The sequence below is a fragment of the Grus americana genome, chromosome 1 (assembly GCF_028858705.1).
Source record: "Grus americana isolate bGruAme1 chromosome 1, bGruAme1.mat, whole genome shotgun sequence".
NCBI lineage: Eukaryota > Metazoa > Chordata > Aves > Gruiformes > Gruidae > Grus > Grus americana.
Window position 1 is genome coordinate 10,388,275 of NC_072852.1, and position 22,170 is coordinate 10,410,444.

A 22,170-nucleotide genomic window follows, 5' to 3' on the forward strand; every position below is an offset into this window, starting at 1 on the left:
TCCCCAGTACAAGACAGACATGGAGCTGCTGTAGTGGGTCCAGAGGAGGCCACGAAAATGACCAGAGGGCTGGAGCACCTCTCCTCTGAGGAAAGGGGTTGTTCATCCTGGAGAAGAGAAGGCGCCGGGGAGACCTTATTGCAGCCTTTCAATATATGAAGGGGGCTTATAAGAAAGACAGAGACTTTTTGCCAGAGCTTGTAGTGAGAGGACAAAATGCAAAGGTTTTAAACTGAAAGAGGTAAGATTTAGATTAGATAAAAAGAAGAAATTTTTATGATGAAGCTTGTTGGACACTGGAACAGGTTTCCCAGATAAGTTACGGCTGCCTCATCACTGGAAATGTTTAAGGTCAGGCTGGACACGGCTTTGAGCACCCTAATCCAGTCAAAGATGTCCCTGCCTATGGCAGGGGGTTGCACTAGATGTTCTTTAAGGTCCCTTCCAACCCAAACCACTCTATGACTCTATGGTTCATTCTATAATGCTATGCTAAGGACCAAATTCTTGTTGCTTACACTGCAGCAGCTTTTCAACATTCCAGACAAAGTGGGGGCATTGGGTTACCTCTTCAGCTTTTTTCTCTTAATTCTGTGTATGCATTTAATTCAGTATGTCTTAAGTGGAAAATGTGCCTATAAAATATTTTCAATAGCACTGGGACTATGTATCCAAATGCAAAAATAATCACCTACACACAGTGTATTTAATATTAGGTTACAGAGTCAAGTGTTTTATTCCCTCTGTGGTTTCTCTGTTCCTAACAGCCACCTACAGCTGATATGGGCAAAAGCCCCCATTTTATCCTGCTAGTTAGAACATTTCTTTGGGAAGTGGAAGCTGTGACTTCAAATTTTTAGGCCCAGGAGATCCTAGAGTTCATATCTCCTAACTTCTAGGCTTTTGGGTTAAGGACAGGCTGTTGCCTATTCAATCCTTAACCAGTGAGTAAAGTAAATGACTGTGGACCCCGAGTTTCACACTGAATGAACAAGAAATGATCTGACCAGGGCGACTGGATGAGTGCCCTCATGGGAGTTCAGCAGAGTTCAGTTACCTCCCCAGACTACACAGCAGCAGCACAGAGACTAGGTGAGAGTTACTTCTGATCATACATAGGTGATTATAAGACCATTTGACGGAAGACAAATGTTCTGATTAATTTTAGGTTTCTTGCAGGATTTAGATGGTGTCTGACCATAGGTGGCCTGATTTGGGCACTGAGACATAAACACTGACAGGCTGCTGAATTTGACAAGAATAACATATAGCTGATCTCTTGCTTTTAAGCACTAGGCCTCTAGGATTTATAATTTATCCCCACTTTTCTTGAAATTTATTTTTCTTATAATTTATCCCCAGATTTTCTGAGGTTAGAATTATTTCAAGAAAACAGCTTAGTTCAATTACAATAAAAGGAAGAAAAAAAGCCTTACAGAAGAACAACTTAATTTTAAAATGTTTTCCAGATAGAAGAATAATTTGTGATTGGATTATTGACAAAAATGTCCTAATGATGACATCCATTTTTTGATACTTATTTGGTTTCAGCCAAGCCTGATATCACTGAAGTGAACATATTTTTGTTGTCACTTTTTAAAGTTCTAAGAAATTAAGTAATAATTCCAGTCTGCTCAGTCATTGTTTAATACTGCTTTCATCCAAACAAATCATGCATCTGGAATGAAACATAAATTTTATACAGTAGGTAGCTGAAAAAAATCTTGCTTGTGTAATTTGGCTTCACTTCTATTAATTGACTGTGAAGAGCCGATCCTACTCCCATGAGGTTAATTGCTGACCCTCATTAATTCGCTGTAAACCATTTTCTTTCCTAAGTGTCACTTAAAGCAGGAAATCAGTAGTTCAAAATTAATATTCTATGTTGAAAGTCACTGACAATTTAGCAGAGATTTTTCTACTGAATTTGTATTAATTGTTCCATACATTAACTTCCTTTTTAAAATCTGTTGACTAGTACTGAGTTTACTGAGTTACCCTAGGCAAAATAGTGATGTTTCAACAAAAATATTTCTTACCTTATTGTAAACTTTTATAGATATTTAAAAATAAAACTGGAATATTTTACATGAAAACTGTTCAAATGGTATCAGAAACTATTCTAAACTTTATAACATGCAACAAAAAGTGTGTGTATATTATGATGAGACAACTATAAAGACAAGTGCAGTCTTGCACCTGGGACAACATAATCAAAGAGCCCAGTACAGGCTGGGATCTGTGTGGCTGGGGGGCAGCCTTGCTGAAAGGGACCCGGGGGTCCTGGTGGACAACAAGCCGAACGCGAGTCATCAGTGCACTGCTGCAGCAAGGAAGGCAAATTGGATCCGGGCTACATCCACAGGGTCATTATTAGCAGAGATAGAGACGTGATCATGCCTCTCTACTCAGCTCTTGTCAGGTCATACCTGGAGTACTGTGTCCAGTTCTGGTCCCCACAATTCAAGAAAGATGTGGACAAACTGGAGAAGCTCCAAAGGAGGGCCACAAAGATGATCAAAGGGCTGAAGAACCTGCCCTAGGAGGAAAGACTGAAGGAGTCACGCCTGTTCTCCCTGGAGAAGAGAAGGCTTAGGGGCCACTCATCACAGTATTCCAGTTTTTAAAGGGCAGCCACAAAGAGGACAGAGGCTCTCTCTTCACAAGGAGCCACATGGGGAAGACAAGGCACAACAGGTACAAGTTGCACCAGGAGATAATAAATTTTTTATAGTAAGAACAATCAATCACTGAAACAACCTCCGCAGGGACATGGTGGAATCTCAGTCACTGGATATTTTAAAGATGTGATAGGACAGGATGCTAGATAATCTCATCTAGGATCCCTTTCCCATGGAAGGTTCGACCAGATTATCTTTCGAGATCCCTTCCAATGTGGGCTGTTCCATGATTTTATAATTCTCTTCTATGAGTCTTCCACACAAAAAGTAGTTTGAAAGCTGGATTGACATGGTCAGACTGCCAATTGAATGATTTTCTATGTTTGTTTGTTTGTTTTCCCTCAGATCCATTGGCCTAGTACACCTCTACAGGCAGAAGAATGCATAATTAAAGGAAGAGATGCTGTAAGTATCATTAATTATAAATCAAAAATACTTTAATTATACCAATGGCTGGTCCAAAAGAAGGATTCAGGCATCCCTAAACTTTGGAAAGATCAAAACACAGATATAATTCTAATTGTTGCAGCTTAAAAATGTGTAAGTACTGTGAATACACAAAATTATTAGTTTAATTGTTGTTCAAACCAGCTCATAAATGGGCAGTGAACACTTCTGATCATTTGAACTTTCTCCTAATTCTTTTTCTGGTGATATCAAAGAAGGTACCTTAATAATTCTTCCTTCGCATTTCTATTTCTCTTTCTTTTCATACACATAGGATACCTTCTCTGTTTAAACTTTTTCACATTCTAATTTATCTTTAAAATTCACATTCTCTAGAATATTCAAAAAAGCAGTTAAATTATTAGTAATTATAAAATATACTCTAAATTGTTTTGTCCTATAGGTTTTATGGTATATTAAAAATATTGTCCTTTAATGAGCCCCCAAACTGTTCTGTTCTCGTGATTCAGTGCCTTGCCTGTAATCAGTTCCCAGGGAAAGACCTGAAAGCTCGCTGACATACAGCAGCTGATATCATTGGCACCACAGGATGAAAGTTCTTCTGGATGCAAGCTCTCTTTAATTTTGCAGTGCACCAAGCTCATTATCTGCACCTCATAAACACACAGCAAGTACAACACCTAATAAATCCCACAGCTGAGAGAGCTCACACTGTACCAAAGGATCTGAAAATGATGATAGTTTTACAGCAACAGTGACAGGAACGTAGGACATAGAAGGGCACATACAAGGTTTTCCCACAAACACAGCAAACAGACAGCCTTGATGGTAACCACAACGTATTCCCAGTGAAGTTTAGGAAGCTATAAAGATTCTTGTTGAAGTACAAGCATGAGAACTATCCACATCAAGGGAATCGGTGAACCAGACTGGAAAATAATAATAATAATAATTAATAATAATAATAATAATAAACCAACATGATACTCCACTCCTTGCACTCACCTGGCCTAGAACTGATCCTTTTTGAGGTAGCTTAAAAGTTAATTTCATTTTTCTGGATGCTTTTGTACCCTTGAGAATTTCAGGTGGTTTTGGATGAAAATGGTGGTTTTCTACATTATCCAAACTTCGTGGTCATATTAAATGAATCCAAAACCTAAATCCTTTGAGCTTTATTTAATACTACCTCTCAGCATAGGCTGTTATTAGTTAAAGCTCTGTCATCTTTCCTTCACCACTACATGATGGGATTTATTTTCTGATACTTTGACAATATTCTTTGGGTTAAATAAATACAGAAATAGGTACTGTTATTCCAATATAATGTAAAGATATCCATTTCAGACTCGTGAGATTCTATAAAATTCAAACACTTTTACAATCCAGTCTATTATTATGTCTTCAAATTTGCATTGTAATGAATGTGATCATTTAAAGAACTTCATATGTTTCCCACATCTCTCTGTACGGTGAAAGTTTGGTGTCTCTATTTTTTTAAAAGAAAAACACAGAATTTTAAATAATCACAAACCTCCAGAACTGGAGTCCTTTAGAAAAAGGTGTTAAAATTGTAAAAGCTGGAAATATTGTAACACCAAACAATACCAAACAATATCCTAATCCTCACATGAGACTTAATTATGTATGGCACTATGTGAATGAGTAAGACTAATTAATTCCAGGGAAACATCAGTAATTATCATTAGCATGCTCAGTATTCAGTAAGCTAAATTGCTCAACCTGAAAGGAATCTAAATTAGAATAAAAAACTTTCCTATAACTTTTCTTTTTGTCTTCATTTTTTGTAGGCATAAACCAATATTAACTTAATGGCGTAATGTCTTGAAATTAACCCTTTGCCGTTTCTAAGTTCTGAATGCTATTTTTCGCACTGTATGTCCCAGAAAAAAATTACTCGTCAGTGCTCTTTCAAACCTTTTTGCTTATTTCCATGCTGTTTCTTTCTTTGTTTTCCTTTGTAAATGATCTGTTACTCAAGGTACAATTAACATTAAGTAGAACTGAAAATGTTGTAATAAGCATCTTGGTGTTGAGGAACTTCATGTGTTCTCTGCTACCTCTTTCTATATAACAGAACAGGCCACTTTTACAAGCTTTTGCAACCTTTAAAAGTTATCAATTAATCTTGTAGCAGTAAAGCTGCAAGCAGTGCAGTCATAAACACGATTTCAGAGAGCTTGTAAGACTTAACAGGACAGTTAGCCCTGTCTTAGCAACAGTTGCATCATCTTAAACTCAGGCCACGCTTTTCTGATGCAGGTCAAGCCAAGTTAAAAACCCTCCTGCTCTCATCCAGTGTGCCAGGAAACACACCTGTGGTGTGAGAGCTTTTGATGCTTTCAATTATTTTATCAGAACTGGAAATCATTCAGATAAAGAAATCAAATTCTGTAGTGATGACTAACTCCTTCACACTGAAAAGTTTCAGATGAATGCAATTCCACAGATCTATTAATATGTCTACAGAGCCTCCTAGACACAACCACAATATTTAATTAATTAATATAGTAGGAAGAAAACTTATTTTAACGTTCCCTTGGCTAATGTGCCTCTTCCTAGTTCTGTGTACAGGACATTATGGGGCCAGCAGCAACGTCTAGTTGCCTGACACTTCCCAGAATAGCACCTTTTTTCATTTGTTTATAAATGATAAAGTCTAGCCATTTGGAATGACTTTTTTCTATATTTGGTATCTGCCTCATCCTGTTTTTTTCTGCAGAGTTTTTCAGGCATTTCTATGAAGATGCACAAGAGCAAAAAAATGTGTAATTTTTGCCCATTAAAAAAAATAAAAATCTAAGGTCTCTCTTCCTCCACAGTTCTTTTGAGAGAAAGATCAAGAGCTGCAGGCATATGTGGATAAAAAAGGAAACCATGGAGTAAAGACCAGGCCATCACTGAGAAAGAACAGAGGGGATAAGTCAGGAAGGTCACACTTGGAGGGGAGGGAGAATGAGGAACCACATCAGTGCCCAGTAAAGCATCTATTTAAAAACTGCAAAGCATCATAAAATTCCTATGTATTATCAGTCTGCTACCACCCGTCAGCAGATGTTTGTGAAATGCACATACAAAGTGGGCACCTCTGTCTTTGAGTGCTGATCCTCTATACGTGATACATATACATGATGCATATCCTACTAATCTCAACTCATTCTGCTCTCAGTTTGTCTGACAAATCAAGTAAAAGGTTTTTTTGGTGGATCTAAAAATTTTTGTCCAGGTGAGAGACCGTCTGGATGCCATGTGAAGGTTGATTTGTCTTTTGTATATATGTAATATTTAGTTACATAACAGGTTACCTTCCTGTGTAGGTTACCTGCTTCTTTCAGTTAGCATGATATGTCTCCAAGGTTAACAGTTAAGGAGAATCATGTAGCAAAGCAGATTTTTTCCTTATGATCCTTATTTATTGGAGCAGTTGGAAGACTTGCACTGAATGACACAAGGGTTTGAAGAAGAAATATGGTTTCTTAGTTTTGAACCCAATGTGGATTTGCAAGAGCTAAATTCTGCCCATGACCCTGTCGCAGACTCTTCCTCTGTGACATTAAGTTCTTGCAGATCCAGAATTGTTCTCATATAAATATAGCAGTGTGAAAACTGATTAGTCATCAGTGAAGGACAGCGAATTTTCAAAAAGGAAATTCCTCCACTCTGTTTTACACATTAATTTTAGGATAGAATTAATTTTCTTTTGGAGATGTCTGGCCTTCTTCATTGACTACTGAAAAAGCCTAGGAGAGTAGCATAAATTATATGTCTAAACTTTAAAATAACTAAAGTTAGCTAAGATTAATCCCATTATAATTGGCATCTTAAACTTTGTGTGATTGTCTTAAAACCCAGGGTCTGAGTTGCAGAAATGTTGAGCAATGAATGGAAATGAACAGGAATTTTGCTCCAAACATAGAAATCATTACAAAATGTTAAATACTCCGTAAAACCAAGTCCCAGGAGTCCCAAAACCAATGAATACTTTTATCTCACTGTCTCCATTTCTAGTTTAGCACAGGAAGGATAATGACCTCACATCTCAAAAGGATGTTTGAAAATTTTTTAATTGTAATATTTATGGAAGCTGCAAATACACTAATGAGTCCCAGAGTATTACCCTGGGGTAAATTAATAGCTGCTTCTTCAAAGAAGGGTTCGAACAGTGGGAACAGATAAAGCATGAGGCTATAAAATATAAAAAATATTGATTAACAATTAATTATACAATAAATTAATGGTGCAGTGGTTTTATGGAAAAAAATGTAAGAGAAAAAGTGTTATTTTTCTTGAGATAAACTTTTTTTAACTTGAGAGACAAGCCATTTGCTGACTATTCACATGTGCTCTGAGTGTAATGTCTAGCACATCTAATAATGCTTAGTAAAACAAATATTTAGATTTGCAGAATATCTCTGAGATTGAAGAAGCACAAGAGTGTGTTTTATAACTTAATAACTCCTAACTGGTTTAGCATCTAAAATAAATTGTGATAAATCAGTGCTCTAAACCTGCTTTTTTCATGTCACAAATGTCCATCCATGAAACCAGTGGCACTAAGGTACTAGCATGAAGTGGGACAACTAAGATCTTATATTTAACAGAATAGAAAGTTTCATTATGCAGAATATTAAGGGCATTTAAGATCTTTAAAAAACCAACCAACCAACCAACCAAAAAAAAAAACCCACAAAACTTTTTTTAAAAAGTTAATATTTTCCTATGTTTATTTTTTATGTAACCTAGGATGAATGTGCAAATTACATCCGTGTCCTTCACCGATACAACAGAACGCATCTTCTAGCTTGTGGAACAGGAGCTTTTGATCCACTCTGTACTTTTGTTAGAGCTGGACATCCATCAGAGGTAAGAAATTTGTTTTACAGTAGTGAGACTTTTGGTCTGTATTCTAGAAAAGCCTCTATAGTTAAAAATAAATATTTAAATTCAACTGCTCGGAGTTCTCATACAAACTGTACAAGAGATATTTTCTCCGATGAAGTGTAATGCCAGTCTAAAACTCAGTTTGGGACTAGAGGAACTCACTAAGTGTTGAAAGTATATTTTGGATAATCATGCAAAGAACTCAAAGTAATTTTCATCTTAGAAATTTATTACTAGATAAGCTTACCAAAAATTATTAAATATTTTTAGGTTTTTAGCTAAATCTGTTGTTATGGGTTTTTTTAGGAAATAATACACCATATAACAAAATTCATATTAGTTTGATGGGAGACGGAATACCTTAATAATTCTTTGTCAAATTCAGCTTCTTAGTGTTGATCATATTCAGCAAGTGTGTGTTAGCTCCTTAACGACACCTGTAGCTGAGTGAAATAGTACTGCAGAGAAGATCATTAAGTGCAGAATATAATCAATATTGTTAATATATTTCTTATGCAAAACTAGAAATTTCCTGGATTTTTCTGAAACCTGGATCCTTTCTGTCTCATTTATATTAGATCAGGGCTAAAGAATCAGCAAAAGTACCAATCTCTCATTTTAGATTAGTCTATAAGCCTCCTTAGGCATTCAACCTAATCCTGATTATATGCATCCTATGTGTTGCTACATAAGACCAAACTTCTGACCAAACTTGATCCTGCTTACATCCTGCTTCCTTGCATCCTTGTTTCATCGTATTCCTATTGCCAGTCTAAAAAACGTATAGAGTTTATGAATATATTTTGAAATTCCTAATTTAAAAAAACCTTTATGAAGGGCTGAATTTCTTCAACTATTATCAGATCGAATTTGTAGACAAGTTATAAATTACAATACTAGGTCTGGACCTTGGAAGTCCAGACAGTGAATATTGGATACTCAAAGTTATCCCTTAACATAAACTTAGTAATGCTGAAGAAATCGTTTATTCAGTTATAAGGTAGAACAACTGGTAAGGGATGCCACTGTTTATCTGAGCTGCCCTGCAGTCAGAGGTACATGTGGTGACCACTTAAGGAATCTGACCAGGGATTCTTGGTCACGCACTTTCTAAGTTGGAACTTAATAGATGGAGATCATCTGTAGCCCAGAGGTAAGACGGAGTTTTACTGGCAAATGTCAGGAAGAGATGCTGGACAATGGTCTTGCTTAGTTGGTTCATATTTAGTGATGTCTCCTGGTAAAGCTAAGCACTTGTCATGGAGCTGATGCTAAAGCACCGTCCAAGAGAGTTCTTGTTTCCCCCAACAGGCAGGAGTGGGATTTTCAAGGTGATTTCAATTACATAAGTCCACTTTAGAAGCAGGTTCAATTTTGTGGATATTATTAATAAAATAATATAGAGTGATCCATAAAAACCAACCTTACTGATGACCAGGAGAAAAAGTAAAGCTTCAAAACAGATAAAGTCAAAAGTGCTTTCCTTTTCATTTCCAGATATTTCAGAATATTTACCAAAAAACTTTAAGCTACATTATAAATAGTTGGTGCGTGTATACATATATATAGAAAAGAAAACATGAAAGCTTTGTGTTTAATGTTTTATGTAGCTAAACTCGGATACATTGGAAAAAACTCTCGTATCCAAAAAAATTAAATCTAAATTCTGAATTATGTTTGAATTTTTTTCTGTTATTCCACATCAGAATTACTCTGTTTATCAGTTTATAAATAATGTATTTCTCCTAATTCTTTTTCTCACAAATTTCAGCTTAAGCTCTCCAAACCAAACTGTTTTTATTCTGTCTCTTACATCACTTTAATTATTATACTCCACATTTAACTGACAGTTTTGTACCTAATGAGTTAAAGCAGCTACGATTCAAACTTGTCCCATACCTACAGTATTGTTTACTGGCCTGTTGGTCAGAATAACAGGAAAACAGAGGTCAGGGGCTGGAGCTGACTTAAAATAAGCACTTGGCTTGAATAAACATCAATTGCAGATGTAAAGTTTGTTAAAGCGTACTCATATAAATCAACTATGGTATTTACTTTAGTACATTTTTTTTAATAAGCTCTTCTGAGTGAAGGTGTGTCCCTTTGACAAACCAAACCAAACTAGAATCACATCACCAGAAACAATCTCCAAGGATCCAACCCAGGCTGTGCACCTCCAATTGCTGTTACAATCAGAAGCATCTCAGAAGTTAAGACTGAGCACATCACTTACATTTGAAGTTATTTGAATTGCAGAAACATTGTCTTCTGAAATTGAGGAAGGAACTAAATAATAAGCAATTTTAAAATAAGGCAACTTTGCACGTGGTCTTTGCTCCTCTCATGAACCTCCTGTCAGGCTTCCTGGTACAGTTTAAAGAAAGCAATGTCTGTATATTTAGGAACACTATTTAAGAAAGCATAAGCAACAGGATAATAAAAATAGAAACAAAACAAACAAAAAATGAGAAACAAGACTTGTATAGAAGAATGTGTGGCCCATGATCCTCCCCTTATGTATCACTGTCCTTCCTTCCCTTCTTTTTGTTTATTATTCTCCCTTGTCAATCTGAAGTTCTAAAATTTTACCCACACTGAAGTCATGGGAAAATTACTATTTTTCTGTTTGTGTAGACCAACAGGAAATATATTTGCTGCACTAATAAGTAGTTCTATTAATTTCCATTATCTGAAAAGCTGACCATCAGGATTAAAAAAGGCAGGTGCTATGTATATGGTAGGTTAAAAATAACACATGGTAAGTGATTGAGTGGGCAAATTGTAATCTTGCTTTCTTTGACTGATAAGGACATCGTGTAACTGCAGGAAGTGAAGGGACAAGAACCTTCCTTAGAAAATTGTGGTTCAGTCTCTCTCTGCTGATCTCTCTGTTTGGCCAATGTGTCCTGCTCCAATGACTTCCGATTACTGCCCTCCCATTTCTGCCACCTCAGCTCTCTTGCCTCTTTCTCACTGACTGTCATGGAAAGGAGAGTAACAAATGAAACAGCCTTAAAAATATATTGATACTATTCCATGTCTAAACAGGACGCAAACACCTTTATTGAAAAACTAGTAAAATTCAGACTTTCAATTTGAAGGGTAAATGCTGGTTATATTATGAGGTTATATGCAGTTAAATGCAGTTCATAATATACAGCTGGCTGAAAGGAATATTTTTTAGATATTGTTGACATTTTTATTAAATATATTGAAATTCAATATGAGTAAAATCTAACTTTGATCTGCAAACTAAGTTGCTTCTGAACAGAATCACTTTAAGTAGCACAAGATGTATTTGAGGCTTAGATACTTTTGAACAATGACACTTTGCAGGCATGTTGAGGTATAAAGGGTGGAAGGTAAAAAGGGAGCCCTTATCACAGACTTCTGCGTATCTAGATACCTAGCTAAGGCAGCATATGAAGCTAGATTCATTCCGTTCTTCCATATGGAACGATGAATCAGCAGTATCGACACAGAGGAAATATTTTCTCTCTGGTCAGGGACCTTAACCATAAGTTTCAATAGTGTTGCCTGAGCTGATGGCAAAGGGAAGATGCAACCCTCTCAGTAAAATCTGCAGGGTTCTTAAATTACAAACTGTATCTAAATACAAATTAGAGATACAGACATTTAAGAACATGATAGAATAGCAGGACTTTATTTTCTACAACCTTATCTCTCACAATTTAACGAGCAGGCCAAAGAGAAACAATTTGTTGGAACAAAACATCCAGTTGAGGGTCTTATTCTTGGTTCTCACTAGTCCTATGGTGCAGGAAATTTTATTTCATTGTTGGCTTGCAACAAAAGTTTATGTAAAGTCATCCATTTCTTCATAGCCATTTGGTAAGAAAACAAAGCATTACTTTTTTGCTTTTCAACAGTGACATTATCCCAAAGCCATGATCAGAACCATACTGTATGGCATCCTGATCTAGTATTTAACATGTTTTTGTGAGGTGCAATCCAGCTTATGAAAAGGAGCACTCCGCTTCCTATATAAAGTCTCACATTCTTATGCAACTACAAATTCATATTTTCTTATCAAAAACAAGTTTGAGATGTGTTAGAACACTGAGCTCTTGTCAACAAATAGTGAAGCCAACAGGAGATTTCTGTCTCCAAAAACAGGCAGAATTTGATTACCTCATTGGCAGATCATTACTCCTTGGAATTTACTGAAAATCAGAACCACTAATTTTCTCAAAAAACACAGTAAAAATGTCCATCCCTCTAGCCAGTCTCTCTATAAAGTATTAATCTAACTTACTATGTAGGAATTGAAATGTGCTTTGAACTCTTTCACAATCAAATTGTACTATGATACATTATATATGTTTAAATGTTTCTTCCATGCTTTTCATGGTGTATAGAAATTTAATGATACCATGTATTTTGTCAATATAAATAATTATACTTGAATATGTTGATCATATAAAACAACAAGCAATAAATATTGAATTTATTGAATTATAACTCAAACTTGTGTTGTACAACCAGAGCCTAACCAAATATATTTTTCTAAATCAAATTATTTATAAATTCTGTGATACTCTATATATCCATTTGAAAGATTAAATATATAATGGTTTACTGCAGTCATTCTATTGCAATATTAGTTTAATTGATATTGCTTTGGAATTCCAGGCTGTTCACTTTATTAAAGCTGTTGCCAGATATTACCTTTCTAAAAATATACAAGTATAGTCACTGACAGCAACATGCAGCTTTTCATCTTTTTCTCTCTAATTACTTTGTCTCTGATGAATGTTGCTTTCCCAAATTTAAACATTTCAGCAAATTACCCAATGTTTTTCTGCCATTTAGAAATAAATTACAAATTGGGAAAATATGAGTGCTGACTTTGCAGAGAGAACAACTACTGGTGTTTGCAAAAGAACATAATACAAAAACTTGTCCAAAAAAATATAAGCAAGTTACTTGCCAGCCAGTGAGTTCATTATCACTGACTTCATGAAATGTTTCCAAATGTCAAAAATCCATGCAGGTCAGAAAAGGCTGGGTTCCTCCAGTTTCTATTTGTCTATCATCCAGAAATGAAGGAGAGTTCGTTTCATTAAAAATCAACATTTTTTTTTCTAAAGAAAAGAGACCCTCCACCCCAAAATCCACATGATGAATTGAATATGCATCCTTCCCATGTGCTCTGTGAGAAAAAATCTGAGATAAGTCTTCAAAACAAATATAGATGATGAAGAAAAGTGCAGGAAAAAAAAAATTCTTCTCCTTCCATTCTCACCAAATTGACATTTGTCACTCCTGTTGCCTTTGGTGCTAACAAGGGCGAGGGGGGGTGGGGGGGAAAGCAACTGCATCCAGTCTCTTCCTTTTGCATTTATATAAACTTCTCAGTTTTGGTAGTGAAAAATGAGTACTGGAAGAAGTGCTTTCTGTCTCAGTCTGTTTCTCCATATCTAACTGCTAGTAAAACAGTACTCCACTACTGTCCTGTATAGCTCAAAGTACTCTAGGTGAATTATGACGAACCTTAGATAAAACGGGTGAGCTATCTGCAGTCAGGCAATGATTTTATCTTAATGACTTATCTATTCAGCAGAGCAACAGGTTTTAGAGGTGCCCCAGAGGCCTTCCAATGATCCAAACTGCCTTATTAACTAACTCACAAAGCGCCTTTAACAAGTCCAGACGGGAGTTCCACCAAATACGGCTAAAGAGATTACTCTGCCTCCATAGGACCTGCAAAATGAGTGGAAATTGCAAAAGAAAACAATGTGCAGAAATAATATCCTGAGTTTTTGCGAACTATATGGTGACAAGATAGAGCTGATTCCTGGAGAGGAAAGCATCTCTGCATGACAAAACCTGTTGAAGGAATGAAAGTTGTGAGAAAGAACAGTGCATGAAGAATTTTTCTTCCAGAACACGCTGTAAATTTTTAATATGTACATTGAGCTGGCAGAGAACCATTTTCAGTGCCTCATCTAACTCAGTAAGCTGCCTACAGCTGTATTTCTCCACCTCAGAAGGCTGATGGACTAAGTCACCCTTTCTACAACATGCACTGCTGATTTCTGGGAGTCTCCCCTAGCTGTTCCTAATCTGATGTATTCCTTATTATGCTATTTCCTCTTCACTTAGCCAGATGAGATTCTGCTTATCAGGGAACAACAGTTCTAAATTCTAAGTCTGTAAGGCCTGTTAGAGAGGAATTGCCCTTAGTGAAGCAGCAGGTGTATTTGTTGGCTTGGAGGATAGTTCAGTCAAGTTGGAATTTCTTCTTGCTAACCTATGTTGCCCTTAATATTTCATTGGATGTGGGGAGGGGCACTTCTTTTTCTACATATTCTGTGATTCAAAGCAAAAATAGGGTAAGGTTCAACTGTGCAATAAGCTTTCCATTTGCGTCTCTACCTCAAACAAATGTAGGCAACATGAGCTCCTCAGCTCTTGCTTTAACAAATTGAAGTGAATTGGCGTGGAAGTTAAGAGAGAATGCTCCAGTCATACCTCAGTTTAATTTTTACATGACATAATTCTGCTCTTGACTAGCATTTGGTAATGTCATCATTCTTTCAGCTTTGTTAAGAAACACAATTGTATACACATTTATACTTATTATTTTAGGATACTGTTTCTGATGTATTTTTATAATCAAAACAAACAATGATCTGCCCAGTTACTCCCTCTCCATGCTTTTTCCTATTACCTCATCTCCGCTCTCAGTTTGCAGAGGATTAAGGAGGAGGAACATCTGGTTTCATTGACCAAACAGAAATGGGTGTTGGTTAGTCCTTCATTAGAATGTGTGACAAATTCCTGCCCTGGAAATATTTGCTCAGAGACACAGTGTCCCTCTGCATGGATAAAAAGCCACCAGTTAGAATGCCATCCACTAAATCTTAGCAGGTTTTTCAACTTACTCAATTTGTGGAATTGAATCTGCAATCCTAAATACTACAATTTATTGCAGTCATCTGCATCCATAGCTCATGTGAAACTAGTCATTAATCTGGGTGATGTTTTAACCAATATCAAGTGTTCATCTATATGAAGTGCTACCAAGTAAGCAACACAACATCATCATAGAATCCTTTACCAGAGGAGTTCATTACATTATCTAGTCTGAATGCCCACATGAAATTGCACCAAAACATCCAAAATCCCCAAATTTCAGTTAGATTGAAGCATTTCAGGTTTTGGAAGTTAAATATGCATACATTTCAAGAGAGATTAAAATAGTACCTAAATTCATAATAGGCAGGAAATTAATTAGGTGAAGATTACACCTATGCTCACAGCATACAACAAGGGTGCTGTGCTGCAAAAGGGAAAAATAAAAAGCAGAAGAGCCACATCAGTCTTAATCTGAAGAAGTATTTCTGACTGAACCCATGGCTTATCTATGTGCTCCCAAGAAAATGAGAAAGCACTAGCCAAGCAACACATGAAAAAGATTTTCTGCACCAGCTCAAATAACAACCCAACCTCTGCAACTGGTCAATCTTTGAACCTTCCAAAAAAAAGGATAAACATCCTCTTGTGAAACAGGGTGAAAAAGTTCTTTTTGAACCAATGCATATGGTTGTTTGAGAAATTAAATTTCATGAGTTTTGCCTATGATAATTACCTTAATGAGCAGCAGGATATGTGAAGCTCAGTAAGGATAATGAAGAAAGGACAATTCTGTTCTTCCCATGCTTTGCTAGGAAAGGGATAGTGGGAATTGCATAAATAGAAACAAAGGACAGAAGGATCCATTAGAACATTTTATGTGGTCAGTCACACACTGCATGGATAATTGCTCCCAGGTACTGAATTAAAACATTTTCATGAAAATATGTATTGCCATTTCAAAGAATCCAGATAATGGTAACACCACCATTTCTCTGGTAAGCTGTCCTAATATTTAATTACTTTCAATGTTAGGAAGTAGCCACTTACTCAAGGTTAAATTTATCTGACTTCAACTTCCTCTCATTTAACCTTGATATGCCTTTGATAGCAAGGTTGAAAAGTCTCCCACTGTCTTTTCTACATCTTTTCCACATGTAAGTACCTATGCACAAAGACCAATCCACCTCTTCACTTTTTTTGATAAGCTGAATAAATATAGCTCCTTAAACCTCCTGTCACAAGGATTCCTCAGTCATATTTGTGTCCTTCCTGTGAACCCTCTACAGTATTTTCACATGTTCTGGAAGTGTGGACACTAGAACCAGACACGCTATTTGACGGTGTGTATACAGGCAAGGTCACTTCCCTGCCTCTGTTTGAGATTCTTCTTTTCATAGGCTCAAGTGCTGAGTTCTTGGCACAGCATCACAAGGAGAAATCTCTTTTTAGCATTTTGCACTTGACCCAAAGTTCTTCTCTGGAACACAGTTATCCCAGTTTACACACTTATTTGAGGCACCTAATTAGCAGTCTCATACGACAAGGTCAATGAAGAGATTCCTAGAGATGCCTGTCACTGTCAGCTGTAACAAGGCACCTAGGATGTCCAAGATGAGGCACCTCAGCCTAATATAGGAAAGTAGTCTGAACAAGGATCTGAACCTCCACCTTCTAGGGCATTCTGATGTACCTCAGATATAAACTGTTCCAAGATATATCACTTTGAATATGTTTGTATTAAAATCTACTTTGTTAGCTTCTGACCTTTGACACAGTATTCAGAGCATTCCATAACCTGAATGTACCCGGAGCTCTCATTAACCCTTTCTCTTCATTACTTATACCTCCCCAGTCTTTTTGTAAACTTTACTAGGAAAGAAATCATATGATGGTTTACATCACTGCTAAATTAAAAATAAAGTCATCTTTCTATCAATCAAAAAAAAAAAAAATTAGGGAAACCATCAGTAAAGGAGAATTCATCGATACATACCAAATAACAACTATACTTTGATATATGTTAGCAGTTTATATTTCTTAATAATTCTACAATGCACATTGTTTCATCAAATCGCAATGTACTAAATGAAGGGCTCTGGAGAAAGCCAAGTATTCTGTATCAGCACAGTTGTTCTTATCAGTCATTCTTACACATTGTAACAGACAACAGGTTTGTTTGACAGTACTCCATCCATAAAATGAGGTGAATGACATTCATTGCTTTTGAATACTGTCTAAATACGGCCATGCGTTAAGTTCAATTTGTCAGATTGGTAGAGAATGTGAATTGATCAGCCATATGAAATGAATTTTCCGTCTTATTAGACCTACCCTTTGCAAGATTAAAGACAGATGGTCAGGAGAGAATGAATCAATACAGAGGAGTAATACTATTATCCCCAAAAGAAAGAAATACTCCACCTGTGTGGTAATTTGATGGGGGTAGGTAAAATATTCCAGCTCTCATCATAATGATTTTTAGATTCCACCACCTTTATTTATGAGAAAAAGTATTTTTCTAAGTGAGAGCACCTGGTGAAGTCTATGGCATTGTTTGAAGAGTGGACGTACTGCTCAAGAAGGTGTTAGTCATCATAATTAAAACCAGCAAAAACTGAACAATGACAGGTTTTAGTTAATAATTTCACAAGTTTATAAAATGGCCCCTTAATATTATATAATTCTTCTGTAATTTATGACTGATAATTATTCTTATTTGACTGAGATCTATCCAGGAAAATGATTCCAGTTTATAAGAAGTGAACTAAAAAGAAGTATTACTTGCAGTTGATATGTGTCATCAGGAGCAGTGGATCCACTCCTCTGCCCCTTCTTCCAGACCAACCTGCTTTGGCATGCCCTGCTGAAGCTCTGCAAAAGGACTGTTGGCTGTCTAGGTCTCCACACTACAGAGACAGACAGAACTTCCCCAGGGTATCTGCTTTCTCTTGGAAATCCATTCTCAGTTGAAGGTGGCTGCTGTCCTCTCCATGCCCAATGCATCTGTTGCTCCATCCATCACCAAAGCCTCGACTGTAAGCTCAAACCATAGAGCTGTATCCTTTTTTCATTTTTTTTTTTTTCACAATGTTTGTCCCCGGTTGCTGTGATAGCAATCAGTAGACATTTATGAGGTATTTGCTCTGATGTGACCCTCACAATGTCAACACAAATTTAGCCTGTCAAAATCAAGGAAAAGGGAAAGTCTTGGTTAGTGAGGCTCTGTGTAAAAACTGTGCACTTCCCCACAGAAACCTCTTCACTTTTGTATAGCAATTTTTGCACTATCTTTAGCTCCTCTTTCACCTGGTCATAAGACTATATCTCCATATACAGCTATGCAAACATTTTAATTCTAGACATGCTTTATGTTGTCCCTGGAACTTTCATATATAACTATCACACTAGTGCAGTATAATCATAATTGATTTGTCTCATGGTCCTATTCTATGCCGTAGGACCCTAATGACTTGTGTCTAGTTTAAGGTCATGCAAAGGTGCGTCTCCTAAAATTCTGACCAATTCAATCACATCTGCTTAAACATTCTGAACTGCTAAGGATAAATGCCTGTGATTTCTAGACGTAGGGTGGTGGTTGGGGTTTTTTTGTTGTTTTCCTATTGCCAGAGTATTTCACACGCATTAAATCAGGGAAATATATTATTTCTGTCACTTTAGGCCAGATATTTTGACACAAGTCACAAATTGCTAATCCTTTAGCAAACTCAGACAGCAGTCTGACATAGCTCCAGATTTTAAACATGTTTTTAGATTGGAGCCCAATGTGTCTTAATCATTGAACTGTGGAATAAAATGAATAGACCTGAAACATACATCTGAATTTTTAGGGAGGATTTAATGTCTGTAATATTTTATGCACTCTCCTCCTATAGGACGATTGATCTTTTCAGTATGTCGCTGGATAGTAAAGAGGATTGAAAACAGATCCTCAGAAGAAAAATTACCTCCCAAATAATCTTAATTATTTCAAATAGTGGAGACCTGACTATTTCAGCCAGTTCTTTGAGGACTCTATTCCTAATATTGTATCCCCATTTGGCTTGGAAAATAAAGTTAAGTGAACATGGTGTAATTTTAAATGTTAGTAATCCTCTGACAACAAGTAAAGCAATTTTTTTCCAGTGCTTAGTCCTTTTGAAAATTAGTGTTTGGAAGTTTTAAAGATGTTACATCATGAAATGAAAAGTTCTTTCATTGATGAAGCATCCTTCTGTTAGTCACCCATATATCTGTATGCCTGTGTTATGTTGACTTAAATAGACCAGTAGGTTGCAATATGAACTTCTTAGTATTATTATAAGTATTTGGAGAATAGATTCCTTTACATAAACTCCATGATATTGAATCATTTTTTATTAGTTTTAGATTTTTAGATGATTAGGCACCTAAGTAATATTTGGGACTATAGTTATCAGATACTGCTAATACACATTTTTCTTAGCACCAAAATATAGCCTGCTTAAACACAAAAGGCTATATGATGTGAGACATCTTTTCAGGCCTGATCCAGTATGTTATTTTCTGTTATTATGCAAAGACAAAATATTTTACTGTACATCTCTTCTACCATGTGCCTTCTTGATGAGGCAAGTGTACAGATTAAGACAGGTCATGGAGTTGAGAGTTCATTTTGGAGACTTATATTTGAATTATATTTTCTGCTGATTTACAGACATGTTCTGTGATTTTTCTTTCTTTTTTTTTTTTTAATTGGAAAGTCAAGATTCATCCTTCATAAAAGAAGCCTCTGCATAGTGTATTTAGTGCATCTTTCTATGTCAAAATAAAAATGTAAGGATAAGTAAGATACAAGAAAGATACAAGAAAAAAGAAAAGTGAAAAAATTTTTTGAAAATATCCAGAACACAAGAATATTTGCAAAATTGTGTCATGTGAATTTATACTAAAACATTATAGTGCAAAAGAGAATGGAAATCAAGATAAGGCTTATTCTGTGCATTCCACTTCACTTTCTATTGTGATCATAAAATTTCTCTGGATTCACTCAGGATTCAATTTCTCACACAAGGAAAAAAAAATCCAGTCACATCAGTGAAATGCTCTACAAATCTTATCTTTTATTAATTTTGAAATAAGTTCTTTGGTTCCTCATGTTAGGCTGTGCAAGTGTGCATGGGTACGTATGGGTGTGCAAAATGCCAGACTGTAAATGTGCAATGTTAAGATTAAACCAGACTTACAAGTTACATGAATAAATGGGAAAGTACATATGGGCAACAAATAGTTCTTTGTTTACAAATAGCACACCTGCTATGTTAGATATTTTGAAATTATATTTTCTAAAGAACAAAGTCTGTTACTGTCTTGTAGATTGCATAAGTTACCTTCATTTCCATGGTGCTAAAGACTGTCAGTAGATCTCCAGTGGTAGCCCACTGTCTACCTAAATTGGTGAAGTTTTTAAATCACAGCTCTCCAATGTGTTACTTTATTGTTTTGTTACTTTGGCTTTAAGATAGTATTAGGAAAAAAATAGAGTACATGGAACCAGTGAATCCAAGAACAATATCCTCTGTTTGGGACAAGAGTCCCAGCATCATTCGCATAAAGAACCAGGGTAAAATTGCAATGGATTTCAGTGGAAGTGCTCTGTGAGAGGATGTAACCCTGCAAGTGAAAATTAACCTCACAGCCTTTGCACAGAGGTTCGAGGAAAGGTTCTGAACACGCTGTCTTCCGAGTAGGGAATGTGAACATCCCCTTGGCAGCCCTCTGCCTCCCATACCTTCTCCATTTGCAGCTCTCCCTCTTGCTCTGGGCTTCAGTCGCCACCTCTGTTGACCCTTGTTGAAAGCCCACTTTACCAGATGGTCCATTAAGATGTCCTTTCCCCATGGAGTCAGGGTGTCCCAGTGTGTCGTATCCCTTCCGAAGTCTTCTTCCGCAAACAGGGCACTATGATCAAATAAGGTTAATCTTTGATGTTTAAACTCCCTTTTCTGATGCCTTGGGAATTACTTGAACAGAAAAAAGAGCACATCATATGACACTGGAATACATGGCTTTAGTAAGATTTTTAAAAGAACATTTCTCTTCGTTTCGCACAAGCAATGCATCACTATTTTACGCTTTCCCATTCAACGCACTTTGCATGTGAACCTTCTTATTCATAGTTCTCTTTAAAAACTTCTCAAATATATGGCCCCTAGTAAATTAAATGCAACAGTTCTTGCATGTAATGTCATTCTTACTCTAAGGTTGAATGACTATGAGATCATTAATGCTAAGAATTAATTTTGTCCAGTGAGTTACAATAATAGTGGGTAGTATAGCCCGTGCTAAAAACTACATTCACAAAAATCTGAAGTCTCTCCCCACAATACTCTAAATATGATTTACTATCCCACATTTTAAGTAACATGGACTTCTTTAAAAACAAACAAACAAACAAACAAACAACCACACACACACACATAAAAAACCCTACCAAAAAAGTACCAACTACAAAAAGGCACAAGTATCCTGGAGAGCACATCTTCGCTACACTGTTGGAGCATATTCACACACAGTTAAGTATGTAATTAAAGGTTCTAAAATGGTTTAAATTTCCTTTTTAAAAATGCCAGTATGATATGTTTTACTTTTTTGTTACCTGGAAAATAATAAAAATTGAAAGTGAAAAAAAATCTCCTTAGAGAAAATCAAATTATTTTTTCTCATAAAAATAATATCATAAGAAAACCCAACCAAAGCATCTATATTTTTAAATCCCTGATTTAGTGAAAAGATACAGCCATTGTATTAAGTTGAGAATAGACTTAGGTACTTTGCTGAATAGGAATGGAAGTAAACATATGTTTTAAATAAATCACACGCATAAAACCAGAGCAAAGCAGCACTTGGCATTAGAGAAAGCAATTTTCTGCAACAAAAGTTAAACGCAGTGTTTAAATTTTAATGGCTCTGATTGACCTTTTCTTTCATTATTATTTATAACCTACATTATTCTTCATTGTCTAAAATTATCAATTCATATCAAGTTAATGGCAAAATGCTTGATGTCCTCGGAAATATCTTGTATTTCTGTTTAAACAACACTATTATTTCAATAGTAGTTGAAAGTGTATTACGTTTCCTCAGTCATAGGTATCATAAATCAAACCCAAAGCCCCATTTTTTTCTCTCAAACTGCATGTAGAAATTTGTAATTCCACTCCTAGCCCTCCATATGCACTTTTGCATAACTTTTACCCTAACCACTGAAAAGTGCCTGTGAAATAAATTGCAATGTTGAATTACTGTGTTGAATAATCTG

General features: G+C 36.0%; 1 protein-coding gene across 1 annotated transcript in view; it reads left to right on the plus strand.

Moving 5' to 3' along the window:
• SEMA3E (semaphorin 3E) overlaps positions 1-22,170 on the plus strand; it is a 147,496-nt gene that overhangs the window by 81,915 nt on the left and 43,411 nt on the right. The window contains exons 3-4 of the mRNA XM_054835466.1: positions 3,027-3,086; positions 7,854-7,973. Of these exons, the coding sequence (XP_054691441.1) occupies positions 3,027-3,086; positions 7,854-7,973 (180 nt within the window). The remainder of the gene's footprint in view (positions 1-3,026; positions 3,087-7,853; positions 7,974-22,170) is intronic.